This window comes from Dreissena polymorpha, chromosome 5, assembly GCF_020536995.1.
Source record: "Dreissena polymorpha isolate Duluth1 chromosome 5, UMN_Dpol_1.0, whole genome shotgun sequence".
In the NCBI taxonomy this organism is placed as follows: Eukaryota; Metazoa; Mollusca; class Bivalvia; order Myida; family Dreissenidae; genus Dreissena; species Dreissena polymorpha.
Genome location: NC_068359.1, coordinates 51,492,515 through 51,516,801, shown reverse-complemented (window position 1 = coordinate 51,516,801; position 24,287 = coordinate 51,492,515). Strand labels below are relative to the sequence as shown.

The 24,287-nt window shown below is 37.0% G+C and overlaps 1 protein-coding gene across 1 annotated transcript in view; it reads left to right on the top strand.

Moving 5' to 3' along the window:
• The window catches only part of LOC127881986 (nephrocystin-4-like), a 121,081-nt gene that overhangs the window by 90,953 nt on the left and 5,841 nt on the right, over positions 1 to 24,287 (top strand). The window contains exons 18-25 of the mRNA XM_052430325.1: positions 1,977 to 2,184; positions 2,607 to 2,654; positions 8,505 to 8,612; positions 10,152 to 10,360; positions 12,644 to 12,870; positions 14,496 to 14,580; positions 15,009 to 15,113; positions 16,524 to 16,601. Of these exons, the coding sequence (XP_052286285.1) occupies positions 1,977 to 2,184; positions 2,607 to 2,654; positions 8,505 to 8,612; positions 10,152 to 10,360; positions 12,644 to 12,870; positions 14,496 to 14,580; positions 15,009 to 15,113; positions 16,524 to 16,601 (1,068 nt within the window). The remainder of the gene's footprint in view (positions 1 to 1,976; positions 2,185 to 2,606; positions 2,655 to 8,504; positions 8,613 to 10,151; positions 10,361 to 12,643; positions 12,871 to 14,495; positions 14,581 to 15,008; positions 15,114 to 16,523; positions 16,602 to 24,287) is intronic.

The following is a 24,287-nucleotide window of genomic DNA, read 5'->3' as shown; positions in this document are numbered from 1 at the left end:
CATTTACTAACTATCATAAGGGGACTGTGCAGGCAAAGTTATGTAACTCTGACTGGCATTTTGACAGAATTATGTGCCCTTTTTATAGTCTTAGAAAATTGAAAATTTGGTTAAGTTTTGTATTTAGGTCCACTTTTTTCCTAAAGTATCAAAGCCATCGCTTTCATACTTGCAACACTTACTAACTATCGTAAGGGGACTGTGCAGGCAAAGTTATGTAACTCTGACTGGCATTTTGACGGAATTTTGTGCCCTTTTTATACTTAGAAAATTGAAAATTTGGTTAAGTTTTGTGTTTAGGTCCACTTTTTTCCTAAAGTATCAAAGCCATTGCTTTCATACTTGCAACACTTACTAACTATCGTAAGGGGACTGTGCAGGCAAAGTTATGTAACTCTGAATGGCATTTTGACAGAATTATGTGCCCTTTTTATACTTAGAAAATTGAAAATTTGGTTAAGTTTTGTGTTTAGGTCCACTTTTTTCCTAAAGTATGAAAGCCATTGCTTTCATACTTGCAACACTTACTTAACTATCGTAAGGGGACTGTGCAGGCAAAGTTATGTAACTCTGACTGGCATTTTGACGGAATTATGGGCCCTTTATACTTAAAAATTTGGTTAAGTTTTGTGTTTTGGTCCACTTTACCCCGAAAGTATCATGGATATTGCTTTCATACTTGGAACACTCGCAAATAATCATAAGGGGACAGTAAAGGACAAGTTGCATAACTCTGGTTGTCATTTTTACAGAATTATGGCCCTTTTTTGACTTAGTTACTTTGAATATATGGTTACATTTTGTGTTAAGATTCATTTTACTTCTAAAGTATCAAGGCTATTGCTTTTAAACTTTAAATACTTTCATGCTATCATATGGGTACTGTCCCTGGCAAGTTGAATTTTACCTTGACCTTTGAATGACCTTGACTCTCAAGGTCAAATTATTAAATTTTGCTAAAATTGCCATAACTTCTTTATTTATGATTAGATTCGATTGATACTTTGACAAAACAACTCTTACCTGACATACCACAATTGACTCCGTCCAAACCATCCCCCACGCCCCCCCCCCCCTCAATCCCCCCATTATTTTTTTTTTAAATAACAGATCATCTAATAAATGACCACCACACCCTCACACTATACCCCCCCCCCCCACCCCCATCCCAAAAAAATATTTTTTATGCCCCCAGTAGGGTGGCATATAGCAGTTGAACTGTCCGTCAGTCTGTCAGTCAGTCTGTCTGTCAGTACGAAAAAAACTTTAACATTAGCCATAACTTTTTCACTTTTTAAGATAGCAACTTGATATTTGGCATGCATGTGTATCTCATGAAGCTGCCCATTTTGAGTGGTGGAAGTTCAAGGTCAAGGTTATCCTTCAAGGTAAAAATAAAATAAAATTCAAAGCGGCGTTCTCATGAAGCTGCACATTTTGAGTGGTAGAAGTTCAAGGTTATCCGTCAAGGTCATCCTTCAAGGTCAAAGGTCAAAAAACAAATAAAAAAATTCAAAGCGGCATTATTATGAAGCTTCACATTTTGAGTGGTGGAAGTTCAAGGTCAAGGTCATCCTTCAAGATCAAGGTCATCCTTCAAGGTCAAAGGTCAAACAAAATATTTTAAAAATCAAAGCGGCGTTATCATAAAGCTGCTTTTTTTTGCATTTTTGGAAGATAATGTAATAAATGACCACCACCCCACACTAAACACCGCTCTCCACTCCACCCCTTCACCCTTTGTGATTGAAATTGAGATAGGTCCCTACACCTTTAAAAAGAAAAATAGATGAGCGGTCTGCACCCGCAAGGCAATTCTCTTGTTTTCAATTTTGAACAACACCAATTTCCCCATTTGCAGTCAAAACTATTTTCCCTTTCCAGCCCCATTCACAAACTAATGCAAAAATACTGCTAAATAGAAACCAACATCTCTTCTCTATAATTGTGCATATATTTATTCCCCTTCCCTTCAGTACCTGTGTCGATGTGGCATGGAGGCAGTGCAGACCACGTTTGAGCTGGACGTGTATTGCACTGAGTATCAGGAGGACCCCGGGGTGGGGCCGGAGGGTGGGGCGGGCGGCGTGAAGCCCACTAACATGTTCTACACCCCCAGGGGCAGACTGCACCTTAGGATGGCCAACATCGGGCATCCTGTGGATCCAAAGGCCACCACTGCAGGTGGGTGGGGCTTGTGTTTAGCATCAATTTGATAAATGAGTAGCATCAACAAAGAAGACTATATCTGGTATTACCTTTTAAGTAATTATTTTTTGTATAGTTTTTTTGTTAGACATAGTCAATTCATATAAAATCAAATGTGCATAAACTGGATTTTTATCTCATTTTTAGAAAGGTGTGTTGGTTAAAGTTGTATATGTAATCAGCTTGGTTAGTTATAATAAGTATTGAAATGATAAAGGCAAATGATGTGATTTGATGTAGTTGTTTTTGTGAATGTTCAAATTTACAATGCAGACACCGAAATCGCTAAGTTTACACAGTTTTTGTGAATCATGCTTATATTTTACTTCTTTTGTATATTATTAAATGTCATTCTTACAAAATACCAATGACATAATATGAATGCCATGTTCTAATAGATCTACGGGGCCAGACTATGCCAACATTCACAATGGATCCTTCAACGGGTAAACAGTAGGCCTGAATGTTGTAACCTTGTTCCTCACTAAAATGTGACATCTTCCTGCTAATTAGTGTAGATCTTAGGGGGGAGAAAATTCTGACAAAATGAAGGGTGAATGTAATACTGTTGTATCTGGCTGGGTTATGTTCTAGCAGATACAAGTGTTTTGCGGTAAAAGCATATATTTTCCAGATGAGCCAGAAATTTTAGAAAGTAATTTTCTCAGAGAAGTCAAGGTCTTAAAATAGGCTTTAACTAGTACTCTCTTATAGAATCTTATAGATGTATAGTATTAGAGAATAACCAGCTTTTATTGTCCCCTACTGGTTTCACCGGAGAGGACTTATGGTTTGCGCTCTGTGCGTCTGTCTGTGAGTCTGTCTGTGAGTCTGTCTGTGAGTCTGTCTGTCACACTTTTCTGGATCCTGCAATAACTTTAAAAGTTCTTAATATTTTTTCATGAAACTTGCAACATGGATAGATGGCAATATGGACATTATGCACGTCATTTCATTTTGTTCCTACGCCAAAAATTGTGGTTGCTATGGCAACCAAAAAAAAATTAATAAAAAAAACCCTCTGAAAATGGTGGAATTTCTGACAATGGTGGAGCCGGTAGGGGACCATATTGCTTGACAATAGCCTTGTTTCATATTGTTCTCTAGCTGTCCAGCACACTGTACCTGACAGATCTAGCTGAAACCCAAAGTAGACACCTATGAACTATACAAACTAACTTTTTATGTCCCCCACATGGGCGCCACCACTATAGTGGGGGACATATTATTTTTGCCCTGTCAACATTTTGCCATAACTTTTGCAATATTGAAGATAGCAACTTCATATTTGGCATGCATGTGTACCTCCTGGAGCTGCACATTGTGAGTGGTGAAAGGTCAAGGTCATCCTTCAAGGTCAAAGGTCAAATAGATGGGGACATAGTGTTTCACAAACACACCAATTGTTAAAAATTTTAAGTTCCTTACCCAACTCACACCTGCACAGTTATTTTCACCCAATTTACAAAATGGAAATTATTTATTTGTAAAGCTCTATGGAAACCTTTGTCCAAGCACCTGATACCAAACTATTGTCGTATTTAATATGCACATATTCATTTAATTGTACATTCACTTATACAGTTTTTTCACTTTTCTTCTCTTTACTTGAAATATTTAGCCCATCAGATAGCTTTTGTTCAAGTATTTCCATTTTGTTTTAAAGCCACTGCTTATATATGAGACAGCAAAACGTCTCTAGATTGAGCCACTTCTGTTCAAGGTTTATTGCTAAGTCTGTATTTCATATTTTTTTCTTTTAATCACACTTTAACTATTAATAATACCTCATTTCAAGTTTTTTTATTTATTTCTATGAACATTGACAATTAAGTTTAGCTCCCCTTTACACTACAATGTATATAAATTATGTTTATATGAGCCTTGGTCTGAAGAAAATGGGACTTAATGCATGGGAATCAAAATGTCATCCCAGAATAGCCTGTATGTCTGCCCAGTAATGCATGGGAATCAAAATGTCATCCCAGAATAGCCTGTATGTCTGCCCAGTAATGCATGGGAATCAAAATGTCATCCCAGAAAAGCCTGTATGTCTGCCCAGTAATGCATGGGAATCAAATGTCATCCCAGAATAGCCTGTATGTCTGCCCAGTGATGCATGGGAATCCAAATGTCATCCCAGAATAGCATGAATGTCTGCCCAGTAATTCATGGGAATCAAAATGTCATCCAAGAATAGCCTGTATGTCTGCCCAGTAATGCATAGGAATCAAAATGTCATCCCAGAATAGCCTGTATGTCTGCCCAGTAATGCATGGGAATCAAAATGTCATCCCAGAATAGCCTGTATGTCTGCCCAGTAATGCATGGGAATCAAAATGTCATCCCAGAATAGCCTGTGTGTCTGCACAGTAATGCATGGGCATCAAAATGTCATCCCAGAATAGCCTGTATGTCTGCCCAGTAATGCATGGGAATCAAAATGTCATCCCAGAATAGCCTGTATGTCTGCCCAGTAATGCATGGGAATCAAAATGTCATCCCAGAATAGCCTGTATGTCTGCCCAGTAATGCATGGGAATCAAAATGTCATCCCAGAATAGCCTGTATGTCTGCCCAGTAATGCATGGGAATCAAAATGTCATCCCAGAAAAGCCTGGATGTCTGCCCAGTAATGCATGGGAATCAAATGTCATCCCAGAATAGCCTGTATGTCTGCCCAGTGATGCATGGGAATCAAAATGTCATCCCAGAATAGCCTGAATGTCTGCCCAGTAGTTCATGGGAATCAAAATGTCATCCCAGAATAGCCTGTATGTCTGCCCAGTAATGCATGGGAATCAAAATGTCATCCCAGAATAGCCTGTATGTCTGCCCAGTAATGCATGGGAATCAAAATGTCATCCCAGAATAGCCTGTATGTCTGCCGAGTAATGCATGGGAATCAAAATGTCATCCCAGAATAGCCTGTGTGTCTGCACAGTAATGCATGGGCATCAAAATGTCATCCCAGAATAGCCTGTATGTCTGCCCAGTAATGCATGGGCATCAAAATGTCATCCCAGAATAGCCTGTATGTCTGCCCAGTAATGCATGGGCATCAAAATGTCATCCCAGAATAGCCTGTATGTCTGCCTAGTAATGCATGGGAATCAAAATGTCATCCCAGAATAGCCTGTATGTCTGCCCAGTAATGCATGGGAATCAAAATGTCATCCCAGAATAGCCTGTATGTCTGCCCAGTAATGCATGGGAATCAAAATGTCATCTCAGAATAGCCTGTATGTCTGCCCAGTAATGCATGGGAATCAAAATGTCATCCCAGAATAGCCTGTATGTCTGCCCAGTAATGCATGGGAATCAAAATGTCATCCCAGAATAGCCTGTATGTCTGCCCAGTAATGCATGGGAATCAAAATGTCATCCCAGAATAGCCTGTATGTCTGCCCAGTAATGCATGGGAATCAAAATGTCATCCCAGAAAAGCCTGGATGTCTGCCCAGTAATGCATGGGAATCAAATGTCATCCCAGAATAGCCTGTTTGTCTGCCCAGTGATGCATGGGAATCAAAATGTCATCCCAGAATAGCCTGAATGTCTGCCCAGTAATTCATGGGAATCAAAATGTCATCCCAGAATAGCCTGTATGTCTGCCCAGTAATGCATGGGAATCAAAATGTCATCCCAGAATAGCCTGTATGTCTGCCCAGTAATGCATGGGAATCAAAATGTCATCCCAGAATAGCCTGTATGTCTGCCGAGTAATGCATGGGAATCAAAATGTCATCCCAGAATAGCCTGTGTGTCTGCACAGTAATGCATGGGCATCAAAATGTCATCCCAGAATAGCCTGTATGTCTGCCCAGTAATGCATGGGCATCAAAATGTCATCCCAGAATAGCCTGTATGTCTGCCCAGTAATGCATGGGCATCAAAATGTCATCCCAGAATAGCCTGTATGTCTGCCTAGTAATGCATGGGAATCAAAATGTCATCCCAGAATAGCCTGTATGTCTGCCCAGTAATGCATGGGAATCAAAATGTCATCCCAGAATAGCCTGTATGTCTGCCCAGTAATGCATGGGAATCAAAATGTCATCTCAGAATAGCCTGTATGTCTGCCCAGTAATGCATGGGAATCAAAATGTCATCCCAGAATAGCCTGTATGTCTGCCCAGTAATGCATGGGAATCAAAATGTCATCCCAGAATAGCCTGTATGTCTGCCCAGTAATGCATGGGAATCAAAATGTCATCCCAGAATAGCCTGTATGTCTGCCCAGTAATGCATGGGAATCAAAATGTCATCCCAGAATAGCCTGTATTTCTGCCCAGGCTAATCAGAAATGACACGCTCTGCCAAAACTGGATGTTTGCTAAGAAAGACTTCATTTAAACAGAAAAATCATAAAATCCCAAAGTATCGTCCTTGATTGGCCTGTGCAGACTTCAAAGGCTTATCAAGGACAACACTAAATTCTTTTGCATAAAGCCTGTTTGTCCTTTTTAAAATCTTTTAGTTATTTCTATTTTTTCCTTGAACTTGGAGCAGATAATGTCAAACCACATCTCACAGTCAGGCATAGCTGTTTTTGATGTTGGTACTCATGTTAAGATATATTTAAACCACACTCTGGGAAAATGGGGCTTAATGCATTTGCATCATAGTGTCGTCTGCACATGCTTATCAGGGCCTATACTTTCCGTCCGGACCAGATTTTTGTTTAGAAAATAAATTTTTAAACAAAAAAGAATATAGACCATGCACTATGAAAAAGAGGTTTACTGCATGTGCTTAAAGTGTCGTCCAAGATTAGCCTGTGCAGTCTGCACAGGCTAATCAGGGATGACACTTTCCGCTTTTATTGTATTTTTTGCTTAAAAGAAGACCCTTTTTTCCAAACATTGAGTTTAGGCGGAAAGTGTCATCCCTGATTAGCCTACACTTTAAGCACATGAATCAAACCCTCTTTTCACAGAGCATGGCTCATATATAAGTGAAAAGTGTAGTCCCATGTGAGATTACGCACTTTCTGCATATGCCTTAAGCATCCTTTCCCAGAGATCCACTTATTACAAAAGCTAATAAGAAAATAAAGCAAAGTTTGCCTGGAATATAAGGGGAGGTAAGTGCCAAATGTATGTTAAGGACTAGTATTCACAAAGCATTTAATCCAAGTCTGAAGTATTTTCTTGGTTTAAAGTCTATTCATTATTCTTAAGTCTTAAGATTGTGCTGAGGAATACAGGCCAAGGTTTCACATGATCTGCTTTTGGGCTAGAATTATCACTTGTAGAAGAATCGCCACTCTTATAGAATCATATAGACTTATTATAGACTCTTACCGTAATAACTCTATGTTTTCGGACACTTAAAAATAATGTTTATTTTCGTGTCCGAAAACTTAGATACGAAAAATATTCACAAAATACAGGTGTCCGAAAACTTAGCTTCAAAAATTAAAGTGTCCAAAAATAGCGTCAATTGTATCGACGACTACCGGTAATAGCAAGCGCTTGTAAAATACCATGCCATGTAGTATAAATTACAGTTATATATGTTTGCACTGCGTTATAAATAATTTTAAATGCTTAATTTATTTGACAGACAATTACTACAAGGTTGTATTTTGACCAACAAGTTCAAAGATGAGCATGTTATGTACCGATACTCACTAGTATCAACCTGTAATTAACGCAATAAAAAAGCAAACTATGAATTCTTCTTTTGTTCATTTCCGATAGTTGTTGTCTAACACCTTCCATTATTCTTCTTAAAACTTGCAATAGGGTGCATCACACTTTGAAGCGTTTAGTATTTGTCACAGTTATTTTTCTGAGAAGGGGTAGTACAATTGCGGTAGATAATTGAACTGTTAATTGGCACTACCCCTGGTAATTGTCACAACGCTTACCGGTATGCTATCGGGCGAAACCATTGTTTAATACCGGTTTACAAGATTATTTACCCAATGAAGCAAATGTAATGGTATGTTGCCCTCAGGAATGCAGGCACCTGCCATGTTTTATGGTGTTAATCTGATTGTAAAACCCCATGATCGAAGTGTTATTAGATATCGAAAACAGAAATTTGGTAAAATAGCGCTGTAAAATATACTGTCCGAAAACTTAGAGACATTGCTTATGGACAAAAACTCGTGTGTCCGAAAATTAAGAGTCACGAAAAATAATTATTTTTGCTAAAAAAAGGGGTGTCCGAAATCTTAGAGTGTCCGAAAACATAGAGTAATTACGGTATTGACTTGTTATAGCCTCTGATAGACTTGTTATAGACTCTTTTAGACTCTTAGAAGCTTCTCACCACCTCTTTTTCAGTGTATATTAGTCTACCGCCAAAAAGCATGCAGGTTGTCTCTGCAACCGCTAGTAACTCGGCCTTTGGAGGGGGCAGTTTGGTTGCTGGTCAATCCAACACAGAACATGGTAAAACAGGACTTTAGAAGTGTGTGGTTGTTACACCAATACCACTGCAGGTCATAATGGAGTCACTCTGTCTTAAGATGTGTCAGTTAGTCATTTAGTTCACATAAATTGTGTAGATCTGCAGACATTTTTTTTCATCCTCAGTAATATACTTATTATGAATTATTTGCCCTTGAACATAATTTACAAAACAGTGCAGGGGTATTAGCGCTGGGGTATATGTTCAGGGGTATTAGTTTTGGGGTATAAGTGCATGGGTATGAGTTCAGATGTATTAGTGCTGGGGTATAAGTGCAGGGGTATTAGTGCAGAGGAATTAGTGCTGGGGTATTAGTGCTGGGTATAAGTGCAGATGTATTAGTGCTGGGGTATTAGTGTAGGGGTATTAGTACTAGGGTATAAGTTCAGGGGTATAAGTGCTGGGGTATAAGTTCAGATGTATTAGTGCTGGGGTTTAAGTTCAGATGTATTAGTGCTGGGGTATTAGTGCTGGGGTATTAGTGCTGGGGTATTAGTGATGGGGTATTAGTGCTGGGGTATAAGTGCTGGGGTATTAGTGCTGGGGTATATGTGAAGGGGTATTAGTGCTGGGGTAAATGTGAAGGGGTATAAGTGCAGGGTATAAGTTCAGGGGTATTAGTGCCTGGGTATAAGTGCAGATGTATTAGTGCTGGGGTATATGTGCAGATGTATTAGTGCTGGGGTATATGTGAAGGGGTATTAGTGCAGGGGTATAAGTTCAGGGGTATATGTGAAGGGGGTATAAGTGCAGATGTATTAGTGCTGGGTTTTAGTGCAGGGGTGTTAAAGCGGGGGTATTAGTGCTGAGGTATAAGTGCAGGGGTATAAGTTCAGGGGTATTAGTGCTGGGGTATAAGTGCAGATGTATTAGTGCTGGGTAATTTAGTGCAGGGGTGTTAAAGCTGAGGTATAAGTGCAGGGGTATTAGTGAAGGGGTATTAGTGCTGGGATATAACACATATCACTGTTGAAGTCATCTGCCATCAAAAATAGTGAGTGGCTTACTTTTCATGGCTACTTATAAAGCTTATAAATGTATCTGAGTAGATTATCAGCTCAATAATGTACTTGTTCTTCACTCTAGCCTAGTAGTTGATTAGAAACTGCTCTTAGCACTTTTCACTTAGACTTTCTTTTAACTTAATGCACTTTGACTTGCTGGTGGTTCAAACTAGTTGTCTTAATTTCTTTATCAACATTATTTAATAAGTTACTCTTTTTGCTTATAACGTGCATTAGTAAAAGCACTTAACATACAATATGTAGTATAATCCTACACATTTGATACCATGTCAACTCTTATTTATGCAGATAGTCAATACAAATTTGTTTGCATTTAATGAAGTTCTAATTTCATCATCTATGCATTTAATTTTTATTATATCAATAATTATTATTACTTTAATCATTGTCCTACTTTCATAACACCTATTACGCCCATATTTTAATGAAATTAATAGATTAAATTAAGAGCAGATTTTTTAAATTGTAACCATGGTAACCAAAACTAAATTAAAGGCCTTGCAACCAAGAAGCGTGTCGCACGTGCTCACCACATGGCGGAAAGCAATAGAGAAGTGGCAGCCATGCTTTTTTCTAAGCAGCCGGAAATCGAGCCAATAACAGAGTCAAACAGAGAGGTGGACTCAGAAAGGCAACGAAAGCTGGCTAGAATGGCTGCACTCAGAAACCAAGAGGGAGGGATAGATAAACCTCAAACTCTCATGGTAAACATAGGGGAAGTGCTCTGGGAAAACAGGGGATAATGCATGTACATTAAGTATTGTACCAGACTAGCCTGTGCAGTATGCGCATGTGCATTACAGCCTGTTTTCCAATAGCAAAGCTAATATCACTTCTTTGAAGAAGGTTTCATTATTGTATGTTAATTCCTTGACGCTTGAAGTAATGAATGAAATTGTGTGAAAGAAATCACCTTTTAGTGGGAGTTTTTGCAGAACATTTTTTGTAAATGCTTATGTTGTTTTTTGGGACTTAAATATGAATATTGCATTTCAAAATTATTTAGCCTGGAAAGAAGAAGTTGGAGGTGAAATAATGCATGATGAAGTACTGTGTTAATTCTTACTGGATCATTGAAGTACTGTGTTAATTCTTATTGGATCATTGAAGTACTGTGTTAATTCATACTGGATCATTGAAGCACTGTATTAATTCTTACTGGATCATTGAAGTACTGTGTTAATTCTTACTGGATCATTGAAGTACTGTGTTAATTATTATTGGATCATTGAAGTACTGTGTTAATTCTTACTGGATCATTGAAGTACTGTGTTAATTCTTACTGGATCATTGAAGTACTGTGTTAATTCTTACTGGGTGAAATAATGCATGATGAAGTACTTTGTTAATTCTTACCGGATCATATCAATGCATGATGAAGTACTGTGTTAATTCTTACTGGGTGATACAATGCATGATGAAGTACTGTGTTAATTCTTACTGGGTGATACAATGCATGATGAAGTACTGTGTTAATTCTTACTGGATCATTGAAGTACTGTGTTAATTCTTACTGGGTGAAATAATGCATGATGAAGTACTTGGTTAATTCTTACCGGATCATATCAATGCATGATGAAGTACTGTGTTAATTCTTACTGGATCGTATCAATGCATGATGAAGTACTGTGTAATTTCTTACCGGATCATATCAATGCATGATGAAGTACTGTGTTAATTCTTACTGGATCGTATCAATGCATGATGAAGTACTTTGTTAATTCTTACCGGATCATATCAATGCATGATGAAGTACTGTGTAATTTCTTACTAGATCATATCAATGCATGATGAAGCAGCAAACAACATAAAACCTGAACAGACTACGAGTTACTTGCAGGCTGTTCTGGTTATACCCCCACTAAACAAAGTTTAGGGGGTTTATAAGAGTGAGCTTGTCTGTCGGTCGGTCCGCGTCCGCTCTCGAATTCAAGTAGTTTTCATCTGATCTTTACCAAACTTGGTCAGAAGTTGTATCTAGATGATGTCTAGGCCAAGTTCGAACATGGGCCTTGCTGGTAAAACACTAGGTCACGGGGTCACTTTGTGCGTTTTAAACATTCAGCATGTTGTCCACTCTGTAATTCAAGTAGTTTTCATCAGAGCTTCACCAAACTTGGTCAGAAGTTGTATCTAGATGATGTCTAGGCCAAGTTCGAACATGGGTCATGGCAGGTCAAAAACTTGGTCACGGGATCACTTATTGCGTTTTAAACATTGAGCATGGTGTCCGATCTCTAATTCAAGTAGATTTCATCCGATCTTCACCAAACTTGGTCAGAAGTTGTATCTAGATAATGTCTAGGTCAAGTTCGAATATAGGACATGCAATCAAAAAAAAAAGGTTAATATCAGTATTAATGAGGCCGGTTAGCTTAGTTTGTAAAACAATTGACTACCTGGCCTCCCAACTTGTGTGGTGATTGGTCATGAAATTATTTGTATGGCCAGTCGTTTCCACTTCAAATAGAGCATTTGCAATTCAATGGCATAAGTATAAGCAATTAGTACTGGTTAACCGGCTTAATCTGGAAAACTGTGAGAAGGTTAACTTACCATCATTATATGACTGAAATACTTTAAGTTAAATTCTATTTATTTTAGTTTGATTGCTCTTAAAGCCTCAGGGCTTATTGAAACACCCTCGAGTGTATTTCCTGGATAGAATCAATACTTGGTGACATTGGGCGACATCTCAAAATGCTCCTACAGGGGGGATTTGTCACAGGATGAGAAAATTGTGCTGCCATTTCGGGACTCAAACCTGGGACACCATGCTGACAGGGCGAGTGCTCTCCCGACTAAGCTAACCGGGCCGCCACACAACTTCTCCCCTACCGTGACCATGTTCAGACCGTGACAGATTGAACCCGTTACCTCCCAAATCCTAGGCAAACACCTTATTCACTATGTCCATGTAACCCAAAATATTTGAATACCATGTAGATTTAAAAAAAAACGCTAATGAATCAATAATGTATATTTAGGCTCACAAGCAATTGAAGACAGAGCGAGCCCGAGACCTGAAGACTCTTGAGATCTACCGACTTCAGACCAAGAAGGACGGGATCCAGGCCATGCTCAGCCAGTCTATCTCCACCGAGCACACGATACATCCGTCGTTCGGCGCGTCCGAGTTCTTTGAGTTTGTCCTACGTAATCCGTTCAACGTGGAACATCATGTGAAGATAGAGTGGGAGGACAAAGCACTTCAGTATGTTGTTGTTGTTAATGGAAAATGTTTGTAAAACATATCGGGCTTTCTAGTCTAGTAGGTGCCATATTCACCTATCAAGTCTTAGACTTAAGTCTAAGAATAAAGAATATTCTTTAAAATGAAATAGTCAAGAATTGCTTTACTTCAAGTCGACTTTTGCACTTACCACTTACCACCACCATCTATGTTATTCTGAACATTTTGAAAACAACATAATCAACAGTTGAAGCCTGTATATATTTAAACTATGAACGCATTTTCTAGGTTCTAAGTCTATTCTCTATTAAGTGTAAGAATTGGTTGGCATATACAGGCCATGGTAGAGCTCTAGATTACAGATCCCAGGATCTTGGGTTCGACTCCCAGTCCACCCACATAAGTAGCAGGGCTATTGATAACAAGCGTATTTGCGTTATTACGCAATTAAAATAACCAAAATGTAATTAAATTCAAAATAAAGCGTACAAAAATGCAAACACAAATTTAATAACGTAATTCCCGTAAAAAACCTTGCGTCACAAAACGCAATTCTTACGAACACCGGGCGTATTTTTTAGACTGGTTATTTTCCGTACAAAAATGTACCAGATAGTTTATATGCCGTCCTATGAAGAAAAGGAGGCAGTCTTTCCAGTGGTTATCAATCTTTGGGGTATTATTGTAATTATTTGTAGACCCGTCCAATTTCTACTTTCATTTTCAAGGTATTCAACTCAAAATGACCCGAAAACGGGTGCATCGCTTTGAACAGCAATAACTTCATCAATTGTGCAGCTATTTTCACCAACTTGGTCTTATTCAATGCAAAAATGAATGAACTTTGATCAGAAATTCAGTAAATGTTTGTTTAATCTTCAATAACCTTTTTGAATTTCATTTGTATAAATAATTAAGTAACCTTAGTAGAATTTATTATATTATATATGTCATTTCCTAAATTATCCAATCGAGTTACAAAACCTGGGGTGAAAAACCCAATTAAACTCAAAAGTTGGGATTGAAATTTGTTGCTTAAACTCTATTGAATTTACAAAAACCCTATTGTTGTCAAAAACAGGGGTTGATTACTCAATATAACCAAAAAGTTATCTATAGCCCTGTAAGTAGGGTGGTGATTGATCATGAAATTTGTTCTATGGTCATTCTTGGCAGTTACTGGCATATGTGCACAACATTTGATAAAATGTTTTTTATTTAACATTTTACAAAAGAAGCATTTACTGAAACAATTGTTGTCTATTGCGACAAAATGAAAAACATACTTAAAAGCAAAGCATGTCCACAAGATACTTTAATTAAAGATTACACCAATATTTAGTTTTTAAACAAATCCATTGTAATAGCACCATTGAAAACTTCAAACAATCCAGCTAAATAAACAAAGCCAACTATGGCCATGATTTCCAGGTGCATGACTTTCGCAATGGAGTGGCGCTATTTAAAGCAGCTCTACCAGAAAACGTTTTCTCTTTAAAAGTGTTTAAAACAATTTACTACAATTAACTTTAAAGCAATGCATATATACAAATTCTTAATTGAAAGAGTATGTACAACATACTTTGAGTACAGAATTTATCGGAAATGCAAGACATTGAACTGAACAAACCAACTTGTATTTCAAGGTGTGTAACGGATGCGAGGGAATGGCGCTACTTTAAACAGGTCTACCAGATTCAATCTCAGATCGAGGAGGGGATGTTTAACAAGGTTATTATTTTGCCTGTGTAGTCCAATACTCATATTATTATTATTACAATTAGTATATTAATACACATCGCATGCTTAAGATAAGGTAATCCACTTGCCAGTTTTGTTTATTTTCCTTTTTTGTTTATTTGCCATAAATGTAAACAGCGTTATAAGTGATAGCTCCCCTGACATGATAATATTTTTGTAATGATGCGGTTGTTTCCAACCACTGTCATGTTCAACCACTGTCATGTCCAACCACTGTCATGTCCAACCACTGTCATGTCCAACCACTGTCATGAGATTATATATAATATACACATCCTATTACTATATGATCACTTCCTTTTCTCATCACCTTTTGATGTGTATTATATAATATGGTTAAGACCGACAATGTACTATGTACAAGTGGTAATACCATTTCTGTTCTGATGTTCCACCAGGAGGCCAAGTCTGCTAGCCCCGAGGTGTTCCTCAGACCCAAAGAGACCGTCAACATCCCCTTCAAGTACCTCATGTTCAAGGCTGACCAGTCAGTTAACCCTCAGGTGAGTCAACATCCCCTTCAAGTACCTCATGTTCAAGGCTGACCAGTCAGTTAACCCTCAGGTGAGTTAACATCCCCTTCAAGTACCTCATGTTCAAGGCAGACCAGTCTGATAACCCTCAGGTGAGTCAACATCCCCTTCAAGTACCTCATGTTCAAAGCTGACCAGTCAGTTAACCCTCAGGTGAGTCAACATCCCCTTCAAGTACCTAATGTTCAAGGCTGACCAGTCAGTTAACCCTCAGGTGAGTCAACATCCCCTTCAAGTACCTCATGTTCAAGGCAACCAGTCTGTTAACCCTCAGGTGAGTCAACATCCCCTTCAAGTACCTCATGTTCAAGGCTGACCAGTCAGTTAACCCTCAGGTGATTCAACATCCCCTTCAAGTACCTCATGTTCAAAGCTGACCAGTCAGTTAACCCTCAGGTGAGTCAACATCCCCTTCAAGTACCTCATGTTCAAGGCTGACCAGTCAGTTAACCCTCAGGTGAGTCAACATCCCCTTCAAGTACCTCATGTTCAAGGCTGACCAGTCTGTTAACCCTCAGGTGATTCAACATCCCCTTCAAGTACCTCATGTTCAAAGCTGACCAGTCAGTTAACCCTCAGGTGAGTCAACATCCCCTTCAAGTTCCTCATGTTCAAGGCTGACCAGTCAGTTAACCCTCAGGTGATTCAACATCCCCTTCAAGTACCTCATGTTCAAGGCTGACCAGTCAGTTAACCCTCAGGTGAGTCAACATCCCCTTCAAGTACCTCATGTTCAAGGCTGACCAGTCAGTTAACCCTCAGGTGAGTCAACATCCCCTTCAAGTTCCTCATGTTCAAGGCTGACCAGTCAGTTAACCCTCAGGTGAGTTAACATCCCCTTCAAGTACCTCATGTTCAAGGCTGACCAGTCAGTTAACCCTCAGGTGAGTCAACATCCCCTTCAAGTACCTCATGTTCAAGGCTGACCAGTCTGTTAACCCTCAGGTGAGTCAACATCCCCTTCAAGTACCTCATGTTCAAGGCAACCAGTCTGTTAACCCTCAGGTGAGTCAACATCCCCTTCAAGTTCCTCATGTTCAAGGCTGACCAGTCAGTTAACCCTCAGGTGAGTCAACATCCCCTTCAAGTACCTCATGTTCAAGGCTGACCAGTCAGTTAACCCTCAGGTGAGTCAACATCCCCTTCAAGTTCCTCATGTTCAAGGCTGACCAGTCTGTTAACCCTCAGGTTAGTTGGCTTGTTCTTCCATTTAAGTGAGAACTAGTGTGTAAGCATGAAAGTTTACTTTAAAATATCCCATAATAATAAGCACAACTCTTAAACAAATTCTTTCTGTAATTCAGTTTGAACCTCTTCGATGAATATCAACACAATTTTATTCTGTCAGTTCATGTATACTTGATGTGACATTGATTCCAGGGGCCCGTGGACCCTTTCCGACATGAGCCTAAGACGAAGGCCCGAATGAACGATGCTTTCAAACCTAGAACTCTAAAGGTTGGGTTTTTCTTCAAACTTCTGCTGTTTCAACAGTAGTCCATTCATATCTCAGCCGTCCTGTCATAAGTTCCTTTTCCAGAGCTAGCTGAAAGTAAATTTTATGATCTTTTCACAGATTTTGGCCTGTATAGAAATGTATTATTCAATGCTTTGAATTGATAAATATAAACAATGTAAATAAATAGCTCCAGTAAAAAACAAGAATAAAAGTAAAGAACCAAACAAACGTAATCCTCATCTGGGCTCGAACCACTGACCCTTGGATTTAAAGTCTAGCACACATAAACTTCTCGGCCATACATGCTAATGCAATGAGTTTTGTATATTATACTTTGTATAAGCAATCTTTGTAGTGTCACAAAATATAACAATAACAATCAAACTTTCCAAATTATTCAATCCTTTTGCGTTTGTAACGCTTTATAATTTTCAGGTTAATAAATCGTCAAAAGATGCATATTTGAGAAATTTTCAGGCATGGTAATTGTTCAGTATTACTGTTTCCTTGCTAATATAATAACTACAAAGAAAATTTGCGAATCTGATTTTTGTTTTTAATTTTGTAAATTTACAAAACGTGAAAAGGTCCCTTTAAGCTCTGTATGACATGGATAGTTTAGTTTGGCAGGGTTTTTTTTTACTAAGAAAGTGACGCCAATATTCGGCGTCTTGTCCTACACCCCAGAACGGTCCATACAATAACCGAAAAGCACCGAATAGCACCGAAAAGCACCGAAAAGCACTCAATTTCTCTCTATATATATGCAATATATCGTTTCTAGTGTGTGTTAACGAGTTTAATTAGTAATAAATGGTTATATGATCGTATGTTTTTATACTACATTGTGCCCAAAATGGTAAATATCGGCAATTACCGACCGAAAAGCACTTCATGTGAAGACCGAAAAGCACTCAATTTCTCGCTATATATATGAATATTTGCGTTTCTATTGTGTGTAAACGGATTAAATTAGTTATAAATGGTTATATTTCATGCATATTTATACTACCTTGTGTTTATTATGAGGTATTAATGCCCAAAATTGGATAAATATCGGCAATATACCGACCGAAAAGCACTTCAGGTGAAGACCGAAAAGCACTCAATTTCTCGCTAAATATATATATATATATATATATATATATATATATATATATATATATATATATATATATATATATATATAATAGTTGCGTTCCCATTGTGTGTAAACGGTTTAAATTAGTTATAAATGGTTATATTTCATGCATATTTATACTACCTTGTGTTTATAATGAGGTATTAATGCCCAAAATTGGATAAATATCGGCAATATACCGACCGAAAAGCACTTCATGTGAAGACCGAAAAGCACTCCCGCGACAGCAGAGAATCACCGAAAAGCACTCAAGTTCTCTATATATACATGAAAGTTAACTATAAGGACCGATTTTAATGGATTGAAAAGATGTACATATTTATTTAGTCAATGTCTGCTCATATTAAAACTTAATTTTCAGGTCCGAAGTCATCATTAACAACTTGTGAACGAACGGCCGGTACGCTTCTTTAATCAGCACAAAGCAGTTTGGAAATAGATTTTCGCACCTTCAATTAATTATATTCCAGATAATGATGAGAAGTTGTGTTATGATCGGCGCCTTTCATTCATGTCCGAACAGTGCGGCTCGTGTGAATTAATGTACAGTTTTGTTGAATTACACGTGCTCAATTAATTATTCGGTGTACGATGTGAATCTAATCTTAGTTTTAGTGCAGATTCGTTCATACGACACAAAGACACTATTTTATTTTACGGATCATTTCGGTTTAGAGGACTGAGACAGTCATGTTAAATATCGAATATAATATCTATTTCTTATAAACAACTGGTAGCAAGTTATAAAAATATCGGCAATGTACCAACCGAAAAGCACTTCATGGTGTTTATCATCTTATACGTAAATTGATGTATATGTTTTAAGTATTTCTAATTGACGTGAAACTCTTAAATAGAAATTGCAGCATGACTTTTAGTTAATTTGCTTTGTATTAATAATAGCGATTTTAATCGTTCCATTAAAACCATTCATTGCGCGATTATCGAGTGTACGCTGGTAACTTAACACGCATTTTATTATGACTATTAATTTACAGCTCAAACACAAATTTAAAAAGGCGCGTGTGCGTTAAATCAATTACAATGGATTATTGAAGATACAAAAAAATCAACATGTACACTTGAAATTGCAATAGCTCCCCCAATAAGTGCAGAAAAAACAACGTGTCAACGTGAAACCCGTATATTTCCCCTCCCTTACCTACCTGAATTAATATTGCAAAAAACAACGTGCCAGCAATGCTTCTCGTATGACAATCCTCCCCCAATTAATGCAATAAAAAGAACGTGTCAATATGGGACCACAAAAACGCACAAATTATTTTAATATGTGACTACGTGCTAATTTTTTGGAGAAATGAAAGATTCAAATGTGTCTTATTGATATTTTATCCATGTATCATGTGTATTCAGTGACAAGCGAAAATAGATCTTATTTCTTAATTTCCACCTTCACACTTTATTAGCGCCGTCTTTAATTAACTCAGTAAATTAATTAATTTAATAAAAAAAGTGCAACGGTGAGGTGGATCAATTCGTGTTGTTAATTGTTAGTACACACCACTTCAGCAATAAATGAAATCAGTTATTTTGGCTGTAAATCCGATATTTCCAGTACAGTAGCCATGTTCCTGTGTATTGAGATGATAAGATAAGATCACCACAGCAGGTTGCTAATACTCAGTGTAGACTGAAATGAAAACAGTTATTTTGGCTGTAAATCCAATTCCAGTACAGTAGCCATGTATGGCACGCCTGAACCACAAAAAAGAGAAAAACTAAGTTTAAGTAACTTAAACTTAGTTTTTCACTACTTAAACTCAATTTAAGTAACTTAATTCGAATTAACGCTACTAAATGCATTAAGTAGTTAAGAAGAGTTATTTTCTATTTATGTGAGAAAAATGAATTAAGCAGAGAAAAACTTAGTTTAACTCGTTAAGTGCGCCCGAACAACAAAAATTGATTTTAATTACCGTTAAGTTACTTAAATTGCATTTAACGCTGCTTAAAATTAATTTAAGTGCTTTCGCATCGTTAATTGTATTTAATTATTACTTAAGTAATAAAATTTTTACTTAAGTTGAATTATTAATTATCGTTAAGTCAAAACTCGCGTCCGAAAATAAGCATATGAAACAAGCGTTTTGATTGGTTGTCAGGTTTGTTAATAAATTCATGCCCGAGGTCGGAATAAAAAGATTGCCATGTGGTACGAGCAAAAAATACAGATATTATAAATTTGGATTAGAATCTTAAGTCAGCTAAAATTTGTTTTAGTCTGGAATAACATTCAAAACACCCTTTCATCATCAAATTTTGCTGACAGTCAGTAACTATGCAATAAACATCAAAAACGATCCGCCCGTCTATATATTTCCGGGTCATATCGCATTTACCTGTAGTAATAACTTGTCTTGTATACGAGTAGTCATACCAGCTTGTATGTAGAAACTGGGACTATATTATATGTCCCAGGTAGAAATTAAAGATTATATCGTGTCACCGAATCCAACTTAATTATATATATGTTTCTGATTGGCTTAGGTCTTCCGGATCATTAACTGACCAATCAAAACAATTCGACTTTACAACTTAAGTAAAATTCCTTACTAAAGTTGAATTCGTGTAACTAAAAACATATTTTAAGTAGAAAAACCTATTTTAACGCAACTTAATTGAAAATAGTACAATTGATAGAGAAAATCCTTGTTAAGTTGAATTAATTCAACTTAAGTAAGAAAATTACCATTAAGCACCGTTAATGCATTTTCGGTGTTTTAATTAGCGTTAACGCCGCGGGAACCACAAAAACTACTTAAATTCATTTTAAGCAGCGTTAATTCGAATTAAGTAACTTAAATTGAATTTAAGTAGAGAAAAACCTAGTTTAAGTAACTTAAACTTAGTTTTTCTCATTTTTGTGGTTCAGGCGTGCCATAGCCATGTTCCTGTGTATTGAACTGATAAGATCACCACAGCAGGTCGCTAATACACAGTGTAGACTTCCCCTGTTTTATTATAGTAATTGTTATTTACCTGCTTGGAATAAATGGTGTATTCATTCGGGTCTGATGGCGTTACAATTTCATGAAACAATGGATATATTGGCGTGATGGAACATGATTTATAAATCAAGCTGACAGGATAGTATCAGCTTTTAATTATGTGTAATTTAATACGCATCTCCCCCGTAACTCAACGTTCAATGGCACGCGCACTTAACAAAATTATAAAATATCATGTGCATCATTATTTTTCTTTTTATAAATTATGTACAAATATTATATGTTATACATGTTGTTTTGTGTTGTTGTTTTTTTACTCAACCAGAAAGAAGTAACATAACATTGTTATATATAAATCTCGTTAATTTTGCAAAATTCTACATTAAATAAAGAAATATATTTTTTTTTTAAGTGTACGTGCTTGATTTATTTATATAAAATAACAGTTTTTTCTAATACACTCGGGATTTGACATTCAATTTGATGCATTCCACATTTTTTTAAAGCGGCCAATTCTGCGCTCGGCCGCTGATGGTGTATTGTAATATATATAATTCTGATAAGAAACAGTAGCACACAACAGGAATTTGGTTGATAAAAAGAACTGATGTATTTATTGAAAGTGAATAACAACACCAACTAAAAATGTTTTGAAAATATAAATTTGCCCAGAATAGTTGTATAAAATTATTCATCTAGCGGCCAAGTGCATTAATTCCGATCGCTGTTGGGTATTTTACTGTTTAGTAACACCTTAATACCATCATTTTTAAACTGATAACGGAAATAAAGAAATATCTTCTTTTTTTTTGTTAAGTAGCGTGCTTGAATTAATGTTACATCTTTCATTGGAGATACATTGCGGCAGAGTTCTAGTACGCAGCGTAGTCAAGCTCCGTGTAATCGGTATCCTACAATAAATACGTTTTTAATTATGTGTAATTTAATTCACAACTCTCGCTTAACTCAACGTTCAATGGCACGCGCACTTCACAAAATTTTAAAACATCACGTGTTATTGTTAAGTGTACATGCTTGATATATTCATAAAATAGCAGTTTTTTTAAAACAATCGGACTTTAACCTTTAATTTGATGCAAATGAAAAGGAGAACTGATGTATTTATTTAACGTGAATAACATTATGAACTAAAAATGTTTTGAATTAATGTTAATGCAAAAATAAATCTATAACATTATACCGCTGTTGGGTATTTTACTGTTAGTAACGCTCGATTGGTCATTGTCGGCTCGGGTAATACTTACATGTACCCCGGGTACTCTTAAGTAACTCATACTCAAAAATCATGTTGATGCAGTTTTTCTTAACAGAAGTTTGTTTAAGATAATCGTTAGCGCGTTTTACGACATCGGATTTTGGGCGGGAATACAACTGGTGTACAGTCTAATATCGACCGGGTACATGTAGGTAGTACCCGAGCCGACAATGACCAATCGAGCGTTAGTAACCCATTAATACAAACATTTTTAAAATGTGAACGGAAATAAGGAAATATCGTTTTTTGAGAAGTTTATGCGCTTGATTTAATGTTAGCTGTTGAAATTTAGTCAACTCTTCGGGGCAAACTACCTCATGTATATATGAGTCGTGTTCTGGGAAGAAAAAGGGGCTTAATGCATGTTCGTAAAATGTCATCCCAGATTAGTCTACGCAATCCGCACAGGCTAATCAGGGACGATACTTTCAGCTCTAATGGTATTTTTAGTTTCAAGGAAGTCACTCCTCACCGAAAATAACGTTTGAGCAAAAAGTGTCGTCCCTGATTAGCAGTGCGGGCTGCACAGGCTAATCAGTGACGACACTTTACGCACATGCATTAAGCCCACTTTTCTCAGAACGCGCCTCATATATATATATAGTGCTTTTTTTAAAACTTAAATCAATATTTAACGAAGTCATCATTGATTATATTAAATATAGAGAGAAATTGAGTGCTTGTGCTTTATCTTTAAACTTAAATCAATATTTAACGAAGTCATTATTGACTAAATAAATATGTACATCTTTTCAATCCCTTATAAACGGCACTTATAGCTTAGTTTCGTTTATATATAGAGAAATTGAGTGCTTTTCGGTGATTCTGTGCTTTTCGGTGGCCACCAAAAATAGTAATGAGCTTTATATTTAAACTTTTTATTTAATGAAGTCATTATTGACTAAATAAATATGTACATCTTTTTAATCCATTAAAATCGGCCCTTATAGTTAACTTTCATGTAAATATAGAGAACTTGAGTGCTTTTCGGTGATTCTCTGCTGTCGCGGGAGTGCTTTTCGGTCTTCACTTGACGTGCTTTTCGGTCGGTATATTGCCGATATTTATCCATTGTTGGGCATTAATACCTCATTATAAACACAAGGTAGTTTAAATATGCATGAAATATAACCATTTATAACTAATTGAAACCGTTTACACACAATAGAAACGCAAATATTATATATATATATATAGCGAGAAATTGAGTGCTTTTCGGTCTTCACATGAAGTGCTTTTCGGTCGGTATATTGCCGATATTTATCCAATTTTGGGCATTAATACCTCATTATAAACACAAGGTAGTATAAATATGCATGAAATATAACCATTTATAACTAATTTAAACCGTTTACACACAATAGGAACGCAAATATTATATATATAGCGAGAAATTGAGTGCTTTTCGTTCTTCACATGAAGTGCTTTTCGGTCGGTATATTGCCGATATTTATCCAATTTTGGGCATTAATACCTCATAATAAACACAAGGTAGTATACATATGCATGAAATATAACCATTTATAACTAATTTAATCCGTTTACACACAATAGAAACGCAAATATTCATATATATAGCGAGAAATTGAGTGCTTTTCGGTCTTCACATGAAGTGCTTTTCGGTCGGTAATTGCCGATATTTACCATTTTGGGCACAATGTAGTATAAACATACGATCATATAACCATTTATTACTAATTAAACTCGTTAACACACACTAGAAACGATATATTGCATATATATAGAGAGAAATTGAGTGCTTTTCGGTGCTTTTCGGTGCTATTCGGTGCTTTTCGGTTATTGTATGGACCGGATTCGGAGGTAATCGACATCGAACATTGTGAAAGTGAAAGTAGACAATCAGCAGCTGTCGCACTTTCCCCTTCCAATACTGTAGCAGATCTAGATCGTCGACCCATTAATAATGATACTGAAATATTAAAATTGACATCGTCCCCCGGCCCCAGTACAGAAAAACAGTTGAAAACATTACCCATAATTAGATCTACCCCTGCAACTTTATTTTCCAAGCCAGACGAAACGCAACCAAAACGAGATAGTCGTTGTTTCAATTCTCAAGAATACGAATCCCGATACCCATGGCCATATCACAGTCAAACTAAACATGGGTTTATGTGTAAATATTGCGAGCTATTTGGATCCAGTAGTGGCCCAAACATTTCCTCTATGTCACAACTGGTGCTGTATTTGGGGACAATCCCTCTAGCCTCTACGAGACTGGAAACTCACAATAATAGTGACAGAGACATGCCTCTGTTGATTAGTTATAGACATTGAA